The 13,807-nt window shown below is 42.7% G+C and overlaps 1 protein-coding gene across 1 annotated transcript in view; it reads left to right on the plus strand.

Moving 5' to 3' along the window:
* LOC109929418 (NXPE family member 3-like) overlaps nucleotides 1-13,807 on the plus strand; it is a 456,754-nt gene that overhangs the window by 11,992 nt on the left and 430,955 nt on the right. The window contains 4 exon segments of the mRNA XM_048603068.1: nucleotides 4,641-4,833; nucleotides 7,418-7,517; nucleotides 10,236-10,275; nucleotides 10,278-11,010. Of these exon segments, the coding sequence (XP_048459025.1) occupies nucleotides 4,641-4,833; nucleotides 7,418-7,517; nucleotides 10,236-10,275; nucleotides 10,278-11,010 (1,066 nt within the window).

Here is a 13,807-nt window from a genome sequence, read left to right on the forward strand (position 1 = left end):
GCAGGGTTCCCAAGCGAAATATGAGATGCTGTTCCTGCAGCTTTCGGGTGGCATCATTGTGGCACTGCAGGAGGCCCAGGATGGACATGTCGTCCAAAGTGTGGGAGGGGGAGTTGAAATGGTTCGCAACTGGAAGGGAACTGTGTTTGTTTGTTGCGAACTGAGCGTAGGTGTTCTGCAAAGCGGTCCCCAAGCCTCCGCTTGGTTTCCCTGATGTAGAGGAGGACACAACGGGAACAGCAGATACAGTATACCACATTAGCAGATGTGCAGGTGAACATCTGTTTGATGTGGAAGGTCTTCTCAGGGCCTGGGATGGGGGTGATGGGGGAGGTGTAGGGGCAGGTGTAGCACTTGCTCCAGTTGCAGGGAAAAGTGAGGGAGGTGGTGGGGCTGGAGGGAAGTGTGGAGCGGACAAGGGAGTAACAGAGGGAGTGGTCCCTCCAGAAAGCAGATAAGGGTGGGGAGGGAAAAATGTCTTTGGTGGTGGGGTTGGATTGCAGATGGCGGAAGTGTCAGAGGATGATGCGTTGGATTCGGAGGTTGGTGGGGTGGTACGTGAGGACGAGGGGGATTCTGTTTTGGTTGTTATTGCGGGTAGGGGGTGTGAGGGATTAGTTGCGGGAAATGCGAGAGACACGGTCGAGGGCATTTTCGACCACTGTGGAGGGGAAGTTGCGGTCCTTGAAAAACGAGGACATCTGGGATGTCCGGGAGTGGAATGCTTCATCTTGGGAGCAGATGCAGCAGAGGCGAAGGAATTGGGAATAGGGGATGGCCTTTTTGCAGGAAGGTGGGTGAGAAGAGGTGTATTCTAGGTAGCTGTGGGAGTCCTGCAATGAAATTAACATCCTTTCATAGGTATACATTTGGATATTCCAAAGTTAATTGCTGGAAGTTAACTGCTAGGCCTTGTATGAAATCTTTGTATCCTCTTTAGTCACAGGAGAAGTCCCAGAGACTGGAGAATAGCCAATGTTATTCCTTCATTTAAGAATGGCATCAGGGATAATCTGGGAAATTACAGGCCAGTGAGCCTTTTGTCAGTAGTTGGGAAATTATTGCAGAAGATTCTTAGGGACAGGATTTACTCACATTTGGAATATTTATGGATTTATTAGCAACAGATAGCATGGCTTTGTGAGGGAAAGTTTGTGTCTCACAAACTTAATTGAGCTATTTGAGGAAGTGACAAAGATGATTGAGGGCAGGGAGTAGATATTGTCTACATGGACTTAGCAAGGCCTTTGACAAGGTCCCTCATTGCAAGTTGATACAGAAAGTGAAGTCACATGGGATCCATGGTGAGTTGGTAAGATGGATCCAGAATTGGCTTGGTCATTGAATACAGATTTAGTAGTTTCAGACTTGACACCTCTGGCCAGTCGTATTCTGCAGGGATCAGTGCTGGGACTCTTGTAGTTTTCAATATATGTAAATGACTTGTAGGAGAATCTAGTTGGTCTGACTAGTAAGCTTGTGCTAAGACCACACCTGGAGGTGTGGGGGAGCTGTGACTGGTGAGGAGGATTACCAGAAGATACAGCAGGATATAGATAGGCTGGAGACTTGGGCAGAGAACTGGCAGATAGAATTTGATCAGGACAAAGGCAAGGTGATGCATTTTGGAAAATCTAATGCAGGAGGGATGTATGCAATAAATGGCAGAACTCTTAGAAGCACTAACATACAGAAGGATTTGGCACACAAGTCCACAGTTCCCTGAAAGTGGATAAAGCAGTCAATAAAGCATATGGCATGCTTGCGTTCATCAGTTGGGGCATAAAGTATAAAAATGGGCAAGTCATATTGCAGCTATAATGAACTTTGGTTAGGCCTCATTTGGAATATTGTGTACTGGTCATTACACCATGAGAAGGATGTGAAGGCTTTGGAGAGATTACAGAAACCGTTAACCAGGATGTTGCCTGGTATGGAGGGTATTAGCTATAGGAGAGATTGGTTTATTTTTGCTTGAATGTTGGAGGCAGAGAGTGACCTGATAGAAGTTTACAAACTTATGAGAGGCATGGATAGAATGGATAGTCAGAGTTTTTTCCCCAGGGTAGAAATGTCAATTACTCCGCTGAGGCAGAGCGGGGTTATAAAGTATGTGGAAAACGTTTTCCAAAACAAGGTTTAAGGTGAGGGGGACAAAATTTTAAAAGGACCTGAGGGGTAGCTTTTTCACACAGAGGGTGGTGCGTGTATGGCATGAGCTGCCAGAGGAAGCGGTGGAGGCGGGTACAATTACAACATTTAAAAGACATCTGGATGGACACGTGATTAGGAAGGGTTTAGAAGGATATAGGCCAAATTCTGTCAAATGGAACTAGGTTAGATCCAGTTTTTAAGGAAACACTGCAGAAGGAAATAACTATTAGAGCAAGTTGAATTAAATGTAATGACATATTATCAAAACCAGGCTCATTAGAAATTGCAAGTCCCACATTAGTGATCTAGAGTTAAACAAAGGTAATTACATAGACAGGAGGACCGATCTGGCCCTGGTGGACTGGGCAGGAAGACTGGAATGTAGGACAGTGATGAGCAAATGTTTCAGGCAAATGTCGGATGTTAATGTCTGGGAATATGGGGTGCGTGGGGACAGTGCCTGGTTTCCAGTATAAGGGCCATTCAGAGCAAGTGGGGAGCTAAATCCACTGGATTTCTTTGTCAAGATTTCCTGGAATCCAGCTTTTTGGCGAGATTAGCAAGATGGGAGTGTGAATATTATTAAATTGACTTATGGTATTAAAAAGACATTTAACAATCAACAATGACTGTCAATTGGCATCTTGATGCTTCCTAGCATGAAATTTGCCAGGTTGCTTGTGAACAATATAAAAGATGAAGCCAGAGGATCTCGTTGCCCTTGTCACCTGATTCTTCCACATATCTCACCATCGGTCATGTCACTCAGACTTCCCAAGGTCTCTTTTCTATCTCTGTCTCTCTGCAATAAAATTTTTAATAAAATCACGGGAGATAGTCATTCTCTTCCACCAATTACTGTAAGCTGTTACCTTTAGCCAGTGACAGAAAGACTTCACAATTAGTCTGCTAACTACCTCGGCAAAGCATTTAAAGAATCTGAAACTAAAAGGAGATTAGAGAACAGAAGGTCTTAGGAAGCCTTATTGAATCCTGTGCACTGGTGCAATTGAACTGTGTTTCCCTAGTACTCTTTCTCATGAGCTGTAACAATCTTACATCCCAAATCATCTACGTTTGTTTTTCTTTGTATGTCTCTATATGTGTGTATGCTGAAGTGAGGCAGAGAAGGGTTATACGGTATTTCCATATGTTTTGAATCAAGGAAGTTAACCAGCAAAGATGGAGCAGGTAGTGCGAATTTCAGCTAGTAGAGTTATATGTTGATAATTTGTATTTTTGTTTGCCTTTGTTTAGAATTGATTTATTTGGAATAAATAGTAGCTTCCTGTTAAATACAGAAACTTGGTCAGTGCTTTCTGTTAACCTGAGTCCTGGATAAATCAGGGACTTTGAGCAATTTGATTTGATCTTTAAATTTTGTGGTGACCACGGGAGTAGTGGACATTGAGTATCAGAGCACTTTCCCGAGTGGGTTATGACATTAGGCAATGATGTCTCATCAGGAATAGATGAGAATGTGAAATCTGAATAACGTAATCTATGATCTTTCTGAATGATGGAGCAGGCTTGAAGGACTGAATGGCCTACTTCTACTCCGACTTTGTATAATCCTTTATTCATAAAGAGAAGCTATTAAAACCTACGCATGGAGCAGCTTCTGAAGCAGCCAATGCTTATATGTATCAAAACCTGGACAGCGTTCAGGCTTAGGTTGATAAAGTACAAGTAATATTCACACATTCAGGGGAACAAAATCATTTTCTGTTTTAAGGGCGCTTCTTGGGATTTCTGGAGGCCTACGTTTTGACACCTGGTGGCTAGGTTTTTGTTTCCAGGAGTTTCTTTTTCATTGTTATATACTTTGTTTATTTTGAGATACAGTGTATCATGTTGATATCTGGGGTATTTGGACTCACACAGAATAATTCATCAGTATCTTCATAATCAACCCTCCAGTAAATTTAAAACTACAACACCCAAGGAAAGCATTGTTTTCCTAGATGCTGCAGTACTTAAATTGGCACAAGGCCATAAGTTGGCAAGTTTATTTTTGCAAAGTAATCGGCTCACTGTTCTACACACAAACATCCGTCACCCCATCCATAACTTCCAGAAGCCATAAGTAACAATTTGCCATTGCATAATTCACAAAGGAGGAAAATATTAATCCAGTAAGTTGCATTTTTATTTATTGCATCTCAGATCTCAATCTCAAATTTAAATTTAATAATTGACACAACAATCATTACAATAATTTACATGCATTTTTCCCATACAGTAGCTCCTGAAAACATGCAGCCACAGGGTAGAAATTCTACATTGATATTCAAGCAATTCATTATCTTGGCAATTTCAAATTTTACTGGCTTTGACTTGGCTAGTTGTTCATTTGATGATGGGTTCAAACCTATTCTCTCTTCTCTGCGATCTGTTTTGCCCCCAGTGTTTCAGCCTCCTTGCCTCTTCCTTTCCTTCTAGCCTTGATTTCTCTCTCCTATCCTCCTTACTGCCTCTCTCTTTAGTCCGTATCTACCTCCATCCTTACTTGGAACTTCCTTTTTCCCTCCAACGCTGCCCCCAGACTCTGCTAATGGCCACCTTGGCAAAAGAGCATCTGCTGGCCTCGCAAAAAGGTGGAAGGCTCTCGGCTGACTTTGGTAGAAAGCTGGCTCTGGTCTCCACAGAAAGTTCACTTGGTTTTGTCATAAGGCACCTGTATGATTCCTCCAGCCTCAGAGAAAAGGCAGCAGGCTCCCAGACATCTATCTCAGCAAGCCCCTGCTTCCGTCTCACTCTCAATACTGAATCATATAGCTTTTGCCAGCTCCTCCAGTCTGCCATTACACACTACCTAACGTCAGCCATTGACAGTCTCCATTAACAGCTATTCTCCCTCCTAGCCAGATCGTTATCCACTCCTTTGTCTGTCCAGCTGTTCTTCTCTCTCTTTGGGCTCTATCCCCACCTATCGTTGACTCCTGACCACATCCACCCACCCTATCTTCTGCAGATAAGCTGATGTTTTCCTGGCTACCATCAGTTCTGAGGAAGGGTAACCAACATTAACTCTGATTTCTCTTCACAAATGCTGCCAGACCTGCTGAGCATTTCCAGCAAATTCGGCTCTTGACAGGAATGCTCAGATTCAAAGAATGAATATAAACAATATACCCACTTTGATTCTCTAAGCCTTAACAAACTTGTCTGAAATAATATATACATTTTAAATATTTGCAGCTGAGATTGACAATGTTTTGAGGGAGACTGTTCCAGATTTCTATTCCTCTCTGGGTGTATTACTGTTTACTGATGTCAACACAGAATGGTCTAGCTCTAATATTAAGACTATGTCCCCAGTTGGGACACCACATCAGAGAAAACAGTTTCCCTCGAATTACTTCCAACTCCTTTAGTCACCCAAGACATTGCAGTTACTTCATCCTTTCATTTTGCGTTATCAAGGGAATACAACAGTGGTTCTCAAACTTTTGCATCTTATGTATCATTATTTTGTCAAAAAATCTTAGTCCCACCAAGATAAAAGCAAAACCCCAATTTGTCCAAGGAGTGTATTTTTATGTTGGTATGCATTTTATTATTATATTAACCATTAACAGAAATTTCCAAGAACATTAAAAATTAAAATGATTTTGTTGAGAACAAGTTTTATTGCTGATGTGTAAAATACACAATGAGAATTATTAATAGCACCCATGCTGTAACCACATGACACACACACCGTCCCCTTACCCCACCATAATCATGTGACACACACACTGTAACCATGTGACAGACAGAGTGTAAGTGTTGTGTATTGTACGTTGCACCGATGTCAAATCTTATCTGAACAGGAAGGAGTGATGCATTATGGGTAATTAATGACCAGGACCCAAAGAGAAAATTCCGGAACATCACTGAGAGAGAGAAAGAGAGAGAGATTGTGTGTGTGAGTGAGAAAGAGTGTATGTGCGTGTGCGTGAGAGAGAGAGAGAGAGTGTGTGTGTGTGTGCCTGTGTGTGTGTGTGTGTGTGTGACAGAGAGAGACAGTGTGTGTGAGAGAGAGAGAGAATGTGTGAGAGAGAATGAGGGAGAGTGAGAGTGTGTGTGTGAGAGAAAGAGTGTGTGAGAGACAGAAGGAGAGAGAGACAGAGTGTGTAAGAGAGAATAAGACAGAGTGTGTGCGTAAGAGAGAGTGAGTGACAGAGAGAGATAGGAATTGGGATGTCATGTTACTGCTGTACAGATCATCGGTTAGGCCACTTTTAGAAGAGTGCGTACAATTCTGGTCTCCTTGCTATAAGAAGGATGCTATAAACCTGAGAGGCTTCAGAAAAGATTTACAAGGATGTTGCTGGGGTTGGAGTCTTTGAGCTACAGGGCAAGGCTGAATAGGCTGGGGCTATTTTTCTGGAGCTTTGGAAGCTGAGGAGTGACCTAAGAGAGGTTTATAAAATCATGAGGGACATGGATAGTGGGAGTGGCCAAGGTCTTTTTTCCAGGATGGGGAGTCCAAAACTAGAGGGCATAGGTTTAAGGTGAGAGGGGAAAGATTTAAAGAGGACTGGAGGGGTAACTTTTTCACGCAGAGGGTGTTGAGTGTATGAAACGAGCTGCCAGAGGAAGTGGTAGCGGCTGGTACAATTACAACATTTAAAAGGCATCTGGATGGGTTCATGAACAGGAAGGGTTTAGAGAGATATGGACCAAATGCCTACAAATGGGACTAGATCAGTTTAGGCTTTCTGGTTGGTGCGAATGAGTTGGATTGAAGAATCTGTTTCCATGCTACATGGCTCTATGACTGTATAAAGAATTGGAGCCTGGGCTACTTACACGTCCCTGGCCCTCATCTAGAAACAACTCCATCACACCCTCAGTGATAAGGCTCACAGTACTCCAACATCTCTGTTCCTGTGCCCCCAAGCCCTCCTCATTTCCCCTGAATACCTCTGCAACCATTTAATTACCCCATTTGTTACCCTCCAATCAGTGTTTACCGGCCCTCAGAGTTTGTGTTTCTTTGTGATTATAGGTTAATAACTTACAGAGATCTGAAGTAAGATTGACTGGTCTCTACTTATTTGGCTTAAACCTGCCTCTTTTTTGATGTTTTATTTCAAACCTCTAGTTTTATTTTCCAGTGTATTTTGTGAAATCATACTTACTCTCCAGTGAAAACTAACATCGCCCACTCATTTCTTGATATTCAATTTATTTAATTCTTTTGTTACAGATTTCCAATGCAGAACAGGCTGATTGTATATTAATGCACAGTGACGTTTCAGTATGGATGAACAAGTCATGAAAAAAATATTCTCCACTTTTCCATACATCATTCCCACTTTATATTGCTGCTAATGACTCTGATGCTGCTAATTCTGAATTTATATCATATAACGGTATGTGGAATGGAGTCATGAGCAACTTTTGAGTAAATTAATCATTTTTCCAAGGTTCAAAATAGGATTGTTTAAAAATAGGATGGTTTATCTCTCACGGATCACATGTTTTAGATGCCAATATGATTGTTTCATTTGTTTTCTCGTTAATCCAGAGCTGAGGCTTTTTCCCATGTTAGGTCCTGCTGGGGTATATATTTTTGTTACATAATGAAAATGTTCTAGATCTTTGGCCACACTCTCTTTGGCCACTTGCTCGGAGGTGCCCAACATTCATCTGGTGAGGATATATTGTTTTATCCCTCTCCTCTGCTTCTCAGCACCCGCTACAGGTAGCTATTACAGCCTCAGTGACTCACGGCCCATTGTGGTCTGAACAGAAGTGGTGTCCCCATACTGACTGATAAAATATCAGTAAGAAGAATCTGTTTCAATTCATCGTCCCTGGTGATCTTTCGTGCTACAATAAAAAAAGTGATCAAATCTTTTTCATTCATTCATGGGATATGGTTGTCGATGACAAAGCCAATATTTTTTATTTATTCTTTCCTTTAATTTATTGATTTGTGGGTTGTGGGCATCACTGGCTGGCCAACATTTATTGCTGTCCCAGGTTGCCCTTGAGAAGATGGTGGTGAGCTGCCTTCTTGAACTGCTGCAATCCACCTTCCTTGGGTTGACCCACAATGCCATGAGGGAGGGAATTCCAGGATTTTGACACAGCAACAGTCAAGGAATGGTGATTTATTTCCAAGCCAGGATGGTTGGAGGGAAACTTGAAGGTGGTAATGTTCCCATATATCTGCTGCCCTTGTCCTTCTGGATGGAAATGTTTGTGGGTTTGGAAGGTGCTGTCTGAGGATCTTTGGTGAATTTCTGCAGTGCATCTTGTAGATAGTACACACTGCTGCTACTGAGCGTTGGTAGTGGAGGGAGTGGATACGTGTGGATGTAGTGCCAATCAAGCGGGCTGCTTTGTCCTGGATGGTGTTAAGCGTCTTGAGTGTTGTTGGAGCTGCACTCATTCAGACAAGTGGGGAGTAGTCCATCACACTCCTATTCCATCACTCTCTTATCCGATACACTATTTTCCATCCATAATTGCCCTTGAGAAAGCAGTGATAGTCCACATTCTTGAATGAGCTGCTGCAGTCTATTTGGTGCAGATGTACCTTAAGTAGCATGTCCGGTGGGGCATCTCAGTTCATTCAGAAAGGTGTGTGACTTTGAGGAGAACCTGGAGATAGTAGTGTTCCCATGCAACCAGTTCAATTCATGGTGGTTGAGGTTGGGTGTTTGGAGGGAGAGGTTGAATAGGCCTTGGTGAATTGGTGCAGTGCATCTTGTAGATGTACATATAGCAGCCAGATGTGGCAGAGATGGCAGGATTGAATGTTGAAGGTGCTGGGTGGGCTTCTGCTTGAGCAGGCCGCTTTGTCCTGGAGACTTACTCTGAGATTTGCACCGTATTTCTCATTTGTACCTTGGAGGTGGGGTCAGGCTTTGGGGATTCAGATGGAGAATTACACTCCACAGAATCTTAACATAATGCAGTTAAAATTTAGGTGTTGTTTCTGGCTTTCTCTTTTTTTTAGAGAAGATGCAATCAGAAAGACAGAGGTACTTTGAAACAAAGAACTAATGCTGTGCCAAGAGGTCAAACTTCACAAATCCTCAGTCCTCCAGTCTGTGTTTAGTTTCAGGAAAATCAAGCTGCTACAATTTCACTCGTGGCAAAGTTCTTGGTTCTTATTAAACATGTCCGACTGAAATTGCTTGACATTGATAAGGATGCTTACAGAATTGTAGAATCCTTAAAGCGCAGAAAGAGACCATTCAGCCCGATGGGTCTGCAGCCCCCCTCCGAAGAGCATCCCAGCAGACCCAGGGCCACACCCTGTCTCTGTAATCCTGCATTTCCCATGGCTAATCCATCTACCTTGCACATGTTTGGACTGTGGGAAAAACTGAAGCATCCAGCAGAAACCCATGCAGGCAGAGGGAGGACATGCAAACTCCACACAGACAGTCAGCCAAGGCTGAGATTGAACCAAGTTCTTTGGCACTGTGAGGCAGCAGTGCTAACCACTGAGCCACCATCCGAACATGAAACTGCTGAACTAATTAAAACTGTCAAGATTATGAATAGAGTTATCGAAAATAATTATGCTGGCGTGCACAGTTTGGTAGGTAGTTGTGATATTGAGTTCTTAGATCAAGAGTACTTAACTGTTACCTCATCTGAAGGACAACATTGTAATGAAGCCCAGCTCTGTTCCTAATCTCAAGCTTCATGTGTTCTTCAAATGTGAGTCATTGGACAGTGCTCAGGATTGGGAATACAGACTGATTGCACATTTTCCTCTCACAATCTCAGCAATGCTGAGGCTAACTCTGCACAGATTGGGAATTAAACTGGGAACTTTCCTGGTCTGGTCACCTTCAGGAGGGTTTCACTGAGCAGTCTGGGAGTAGGTTTATCCTGGATTGTTCCCTCTGCTGATCTGAGCTGCAGTCTGAGAATATAACTTACTTAATGCTTGCTGTTTTGTTGAAATACATAACTCATTAATTGTGATGCTGCAATTCCAAAGAATCCTGTGATCTGAACTGAATTTGCGAAATTCTTATTTGACTGATGGAGGGTGTTTGCTAGGAACTAACATGTGTGACATGGTAGTGGAAAAGCTATTCATTAATTTTCTTTTTCTTTCATAGTATGATAAACTTCAGGTTATTGGATCTGATTCCAAATGGAGGAGTTTAATCACACCATAGGGCAGAAAGTGGAAACCAGGAATCTCCATTGGACTGACAGGCTGGTGCAATATGGCTATCAGAATCACAGCTTCACCCCTGAAGAAAGGTCAGAGGGAACGTTCCTTATGAAAATGATCGAATGGCCAAAACCACCCAACTCTTCTGTGCCCTTTCAGAAAAGCAGCAAACCAGCCTGTGTTGGCTTTGTAATTTTAAATTCTGCAAAGACTTTCTATGTGGGAGATCAGTTACAAGTGATGCTGCAGATGTATGATTTTGAAGGTCACCCAAAGCGATATGGAGGTGACTATCTCCAAGCTCGGATCCACAGCCCAGCTTTAAAAGCTCGTTCAGCAGGAACGGTTATAGACAACGAAAATGGATTTTACTATATCAATTTTAATTTATCTTGGCCAGGGAAAGTTGAAGTTTTTGTTTTATTAGTTCATCCCAGTGAAGGGATCCAAGCACTTGAAAGACTACGTGAGGAATGGCCGGAAAGAGTGTATTTAAAAAGTACCTTCAAATATCATGGTGCTGCCTCTGAGATCAGTGTGTGTAATCTTTGTTTGTCTCAATCTCAACCACTCTGTAACTTTACTGATCCCAGGACTGGGGAGCCCTGGTTCTGTTACAAACCAAAGAAGCTTCCCTGCTATGCTCGTATCAACTATTTTAAAGGAGGTTATGAGAAAAATCTCTTAATTGGAGAAGAGAGCCGTTATTTCCAAAGGTGTGTCAATTAAGGTTCTTTTATTTATATTTGTTTTCCCAAATTTCTTTCTGACTCAGATTATAGTGAAGACACCAAGTATAGAGCCAGACTTCCCAACGCTAGAAAATCATTTAAAAAGTTGAACATGAGATACTTTCTGGAGCATAACAATATTTACAACCTTTGTTGGTGCATTGATTTGGAGCTGTCATTAATTTAAGGAAGTTCAGATGCATGTTCACTGTAACAAAATTAAAAATTGAATAAGTTATCATAGACTATCCTCTGAGAAAGTTAAGACATTCCCAGTTATGGTGTTATCAGTGGCCTTAAAATTGGTTGACATCTCAGACTCAGCATGTTAATTGTCTATGATACATCCATGGGATGTTGGCTTTTCTGTCACATCCAACATTTATTGCCCATCCCTAATTACACTTATGTCTTTAGGGAAGAAGTTCTAAGATTTTGACTCAGTGATGATGAGGGAATAGGGATATAGTTCCAATTCAGAATTGTATATGACTTGAATTTGTATCTGGTGAAGTTCAAATGAACCATTGTCTTTCTAAATGTGATGTGGAGGTGCCGGTGTTGAACTGGGGTGGACGAAGTCAGAAGTCACACGACATCAGGTTACAGTCCAATAGGTTTATTTGAAATCAGAAGCTTTCAGTATGGTTCAGAGATAGTAGGAGCTGCAGATGCTGGAGAATCTGAGATAACAAGGTGTAGAGCTGGATGAACACAGCAGGCCAAGCAGCATCAGAAGAGCAGGAAGGATGGTGTTCCGGGCCTAGACCCTTCTTCTGCTCCTTTGTGAGGTGAAGTGGAGAGAAGCACACAAGCACACAGTTTATAGGCGGAGAGATAATTGCAAGATAATCGCACATAATAAAGAGTGTCAAAAAATAGTACAAATATTGTGTGTAGAGTGACGACAGGCTGAATAACAAGTCTTTGCAGGTGACCAAAAGTATCAAATGGTGTGCATAAAGTGTCAACAGCTGAATATCAAGTGAAGGGATGACCAATGACCTGATTAATTAAGGCAGAGAGATAATTCCAAAAAATCAAAAATAAGATGGCGCTAGAGATGAACTAAATGACTGGAATTGCATGATGAGGGTCTAACCAAAGTAACAAGTAATCCAAAACTGTACAAACTAATTAAGATAGAGAGATCATAACAAGTTACCAAGGTGATGGTGTCAAAACAGGACAGAAAGGAAGATTTTACAGATACAGAACAGTGTGGTGGGGTCACATGTGGCCTGACACGAACCCAAGACCCCGGTTGAGGCTGTCATCATGGGTATGGAACTTGGCTATCAGTTTTTGCTCAGCAATTCTGTGTTGTTGTGCATCTCGAAGGCTGCCTTGGAGAATGCTTACCCAAAGATCGGGGCTGAATGTCCTTGACCGCTGAAGTGTTCCCCAACTGGGAGGGAACACTACTGTATGGCGATTGTTGTGTCATGTCGTTGTTGTGTCATCCGTTATTGTAGTGTTTGCATGGTCTCGCCAATATACCATGCCTCAGAGCATCCTTTCCTGTAGTGTATGAGGCAGACAACGTTTGCCAAGTCACATGAGTATCTGCCGTGTACATGGTGGGTGGTGTTCCCTCAAGTAATGGTAGTGTCCATGTTGATGATCTGACATGTCTTGCAGAGGTTGCTGTGGTGGGTTTGGGTGGTATTGTGGCCGCTGTTCTCCAGAAGGCTGGGTAGTTTGCTGCAAACGATGGTCTGTTTGAAGTTCAGAATTTGTTTGAAGGCAAGAAATAGAGGCGTGGGGATGGCTTTGGCAAAATGTTTGTCATCATCAATGACATGTTGAAGGCTACGAAGAACATGGCATAGTTTTTCCCTTCCGGGGAAGTGCTGGATGACGAAGAGTACTCTATTGGTTGAGTCCCGTGGCTGTCTTCTGAGGAGGTCGTTGCAGTTTTTTGCTGTGGCATACCAGATCTGGCAATTGATGAGTTGAGCATTGTATCCCATTCTTATGAGGGAGTCTTTCAGCGTTTGTAGATTCCGTCACGTGCTTCTTCCTCTGGATGAAGATCTGATTGTCGAAGGTGAAGACGTTGTGGTCGAGGATGAAGTGGATGAGATGTAGGATGGCGTCTGGAAATTGGCAGTTGTTGGTATTGAGTACTGAGGCTGATGCTGTCGTCATGGAGGATGCTGATGTAGAGTGCTAAAATATCCATTGTGATGAGGAATGCTCCTGGTTCAAGTGGTCTGTGGGTGCTGAGTTTCTGTAAAAGTCTGTAGTATTTCAACAGAAGCTTGGGGGTTCTTTGTACAATGGGTTTCAGGATGCCCTCGACATAGCCAGAGAGGTTCTCCAACAGGATCCCTGTTGCCTGATATGATGGGATGTCCGGGTGTGTTTGCTTTGTGTATTTTTGGAAGGCAGTAGAAGTCTCCTATGCGAGAAGTACGTGGGATGACAGCGCATGGGATACTCTGATGGTCTGGATCAAAGGTCTTGATTGGTCTGTTGAGTTGACGGGTGTGTTCTTTGGTCAGATCGGCAGGGAATTGTCTGTAGTGTTCCCGGTGTTCAGTTGTCGGGATGCTTCTTTGCAGTATTCTGTATGATGATGGCTCCTCCTTTGTTTGCTGGTTTGATGACAATGCTGTGGTCGATCTAGAGAGCACGGATGGCATTGCTTTGTGCTTGTATGACATTCTGCACTATCTTGTGAGCGCAGACGATCAATATATACAATTGTCTCAGACACGTTACTGGTAACATAAATGTTAAAATGTTGTAATGCCACCACCAAGCTCAAGGTTTCCTT

This window comes from Rhincodon typus, chromosome 11 (genome assembly GCF_021869965.1).
Source record: "Rhincodon typus isolate 14 chromosome 11, sRhiTyp1.1, whole genome shotgun sequence".
Lineage (NCBI taxonomy): Eukaryota > Metazoa > Chordata > Chondrichthyes > Orectolobiformes > Rhincodontidae > Rhincodon > Rhincodon typus.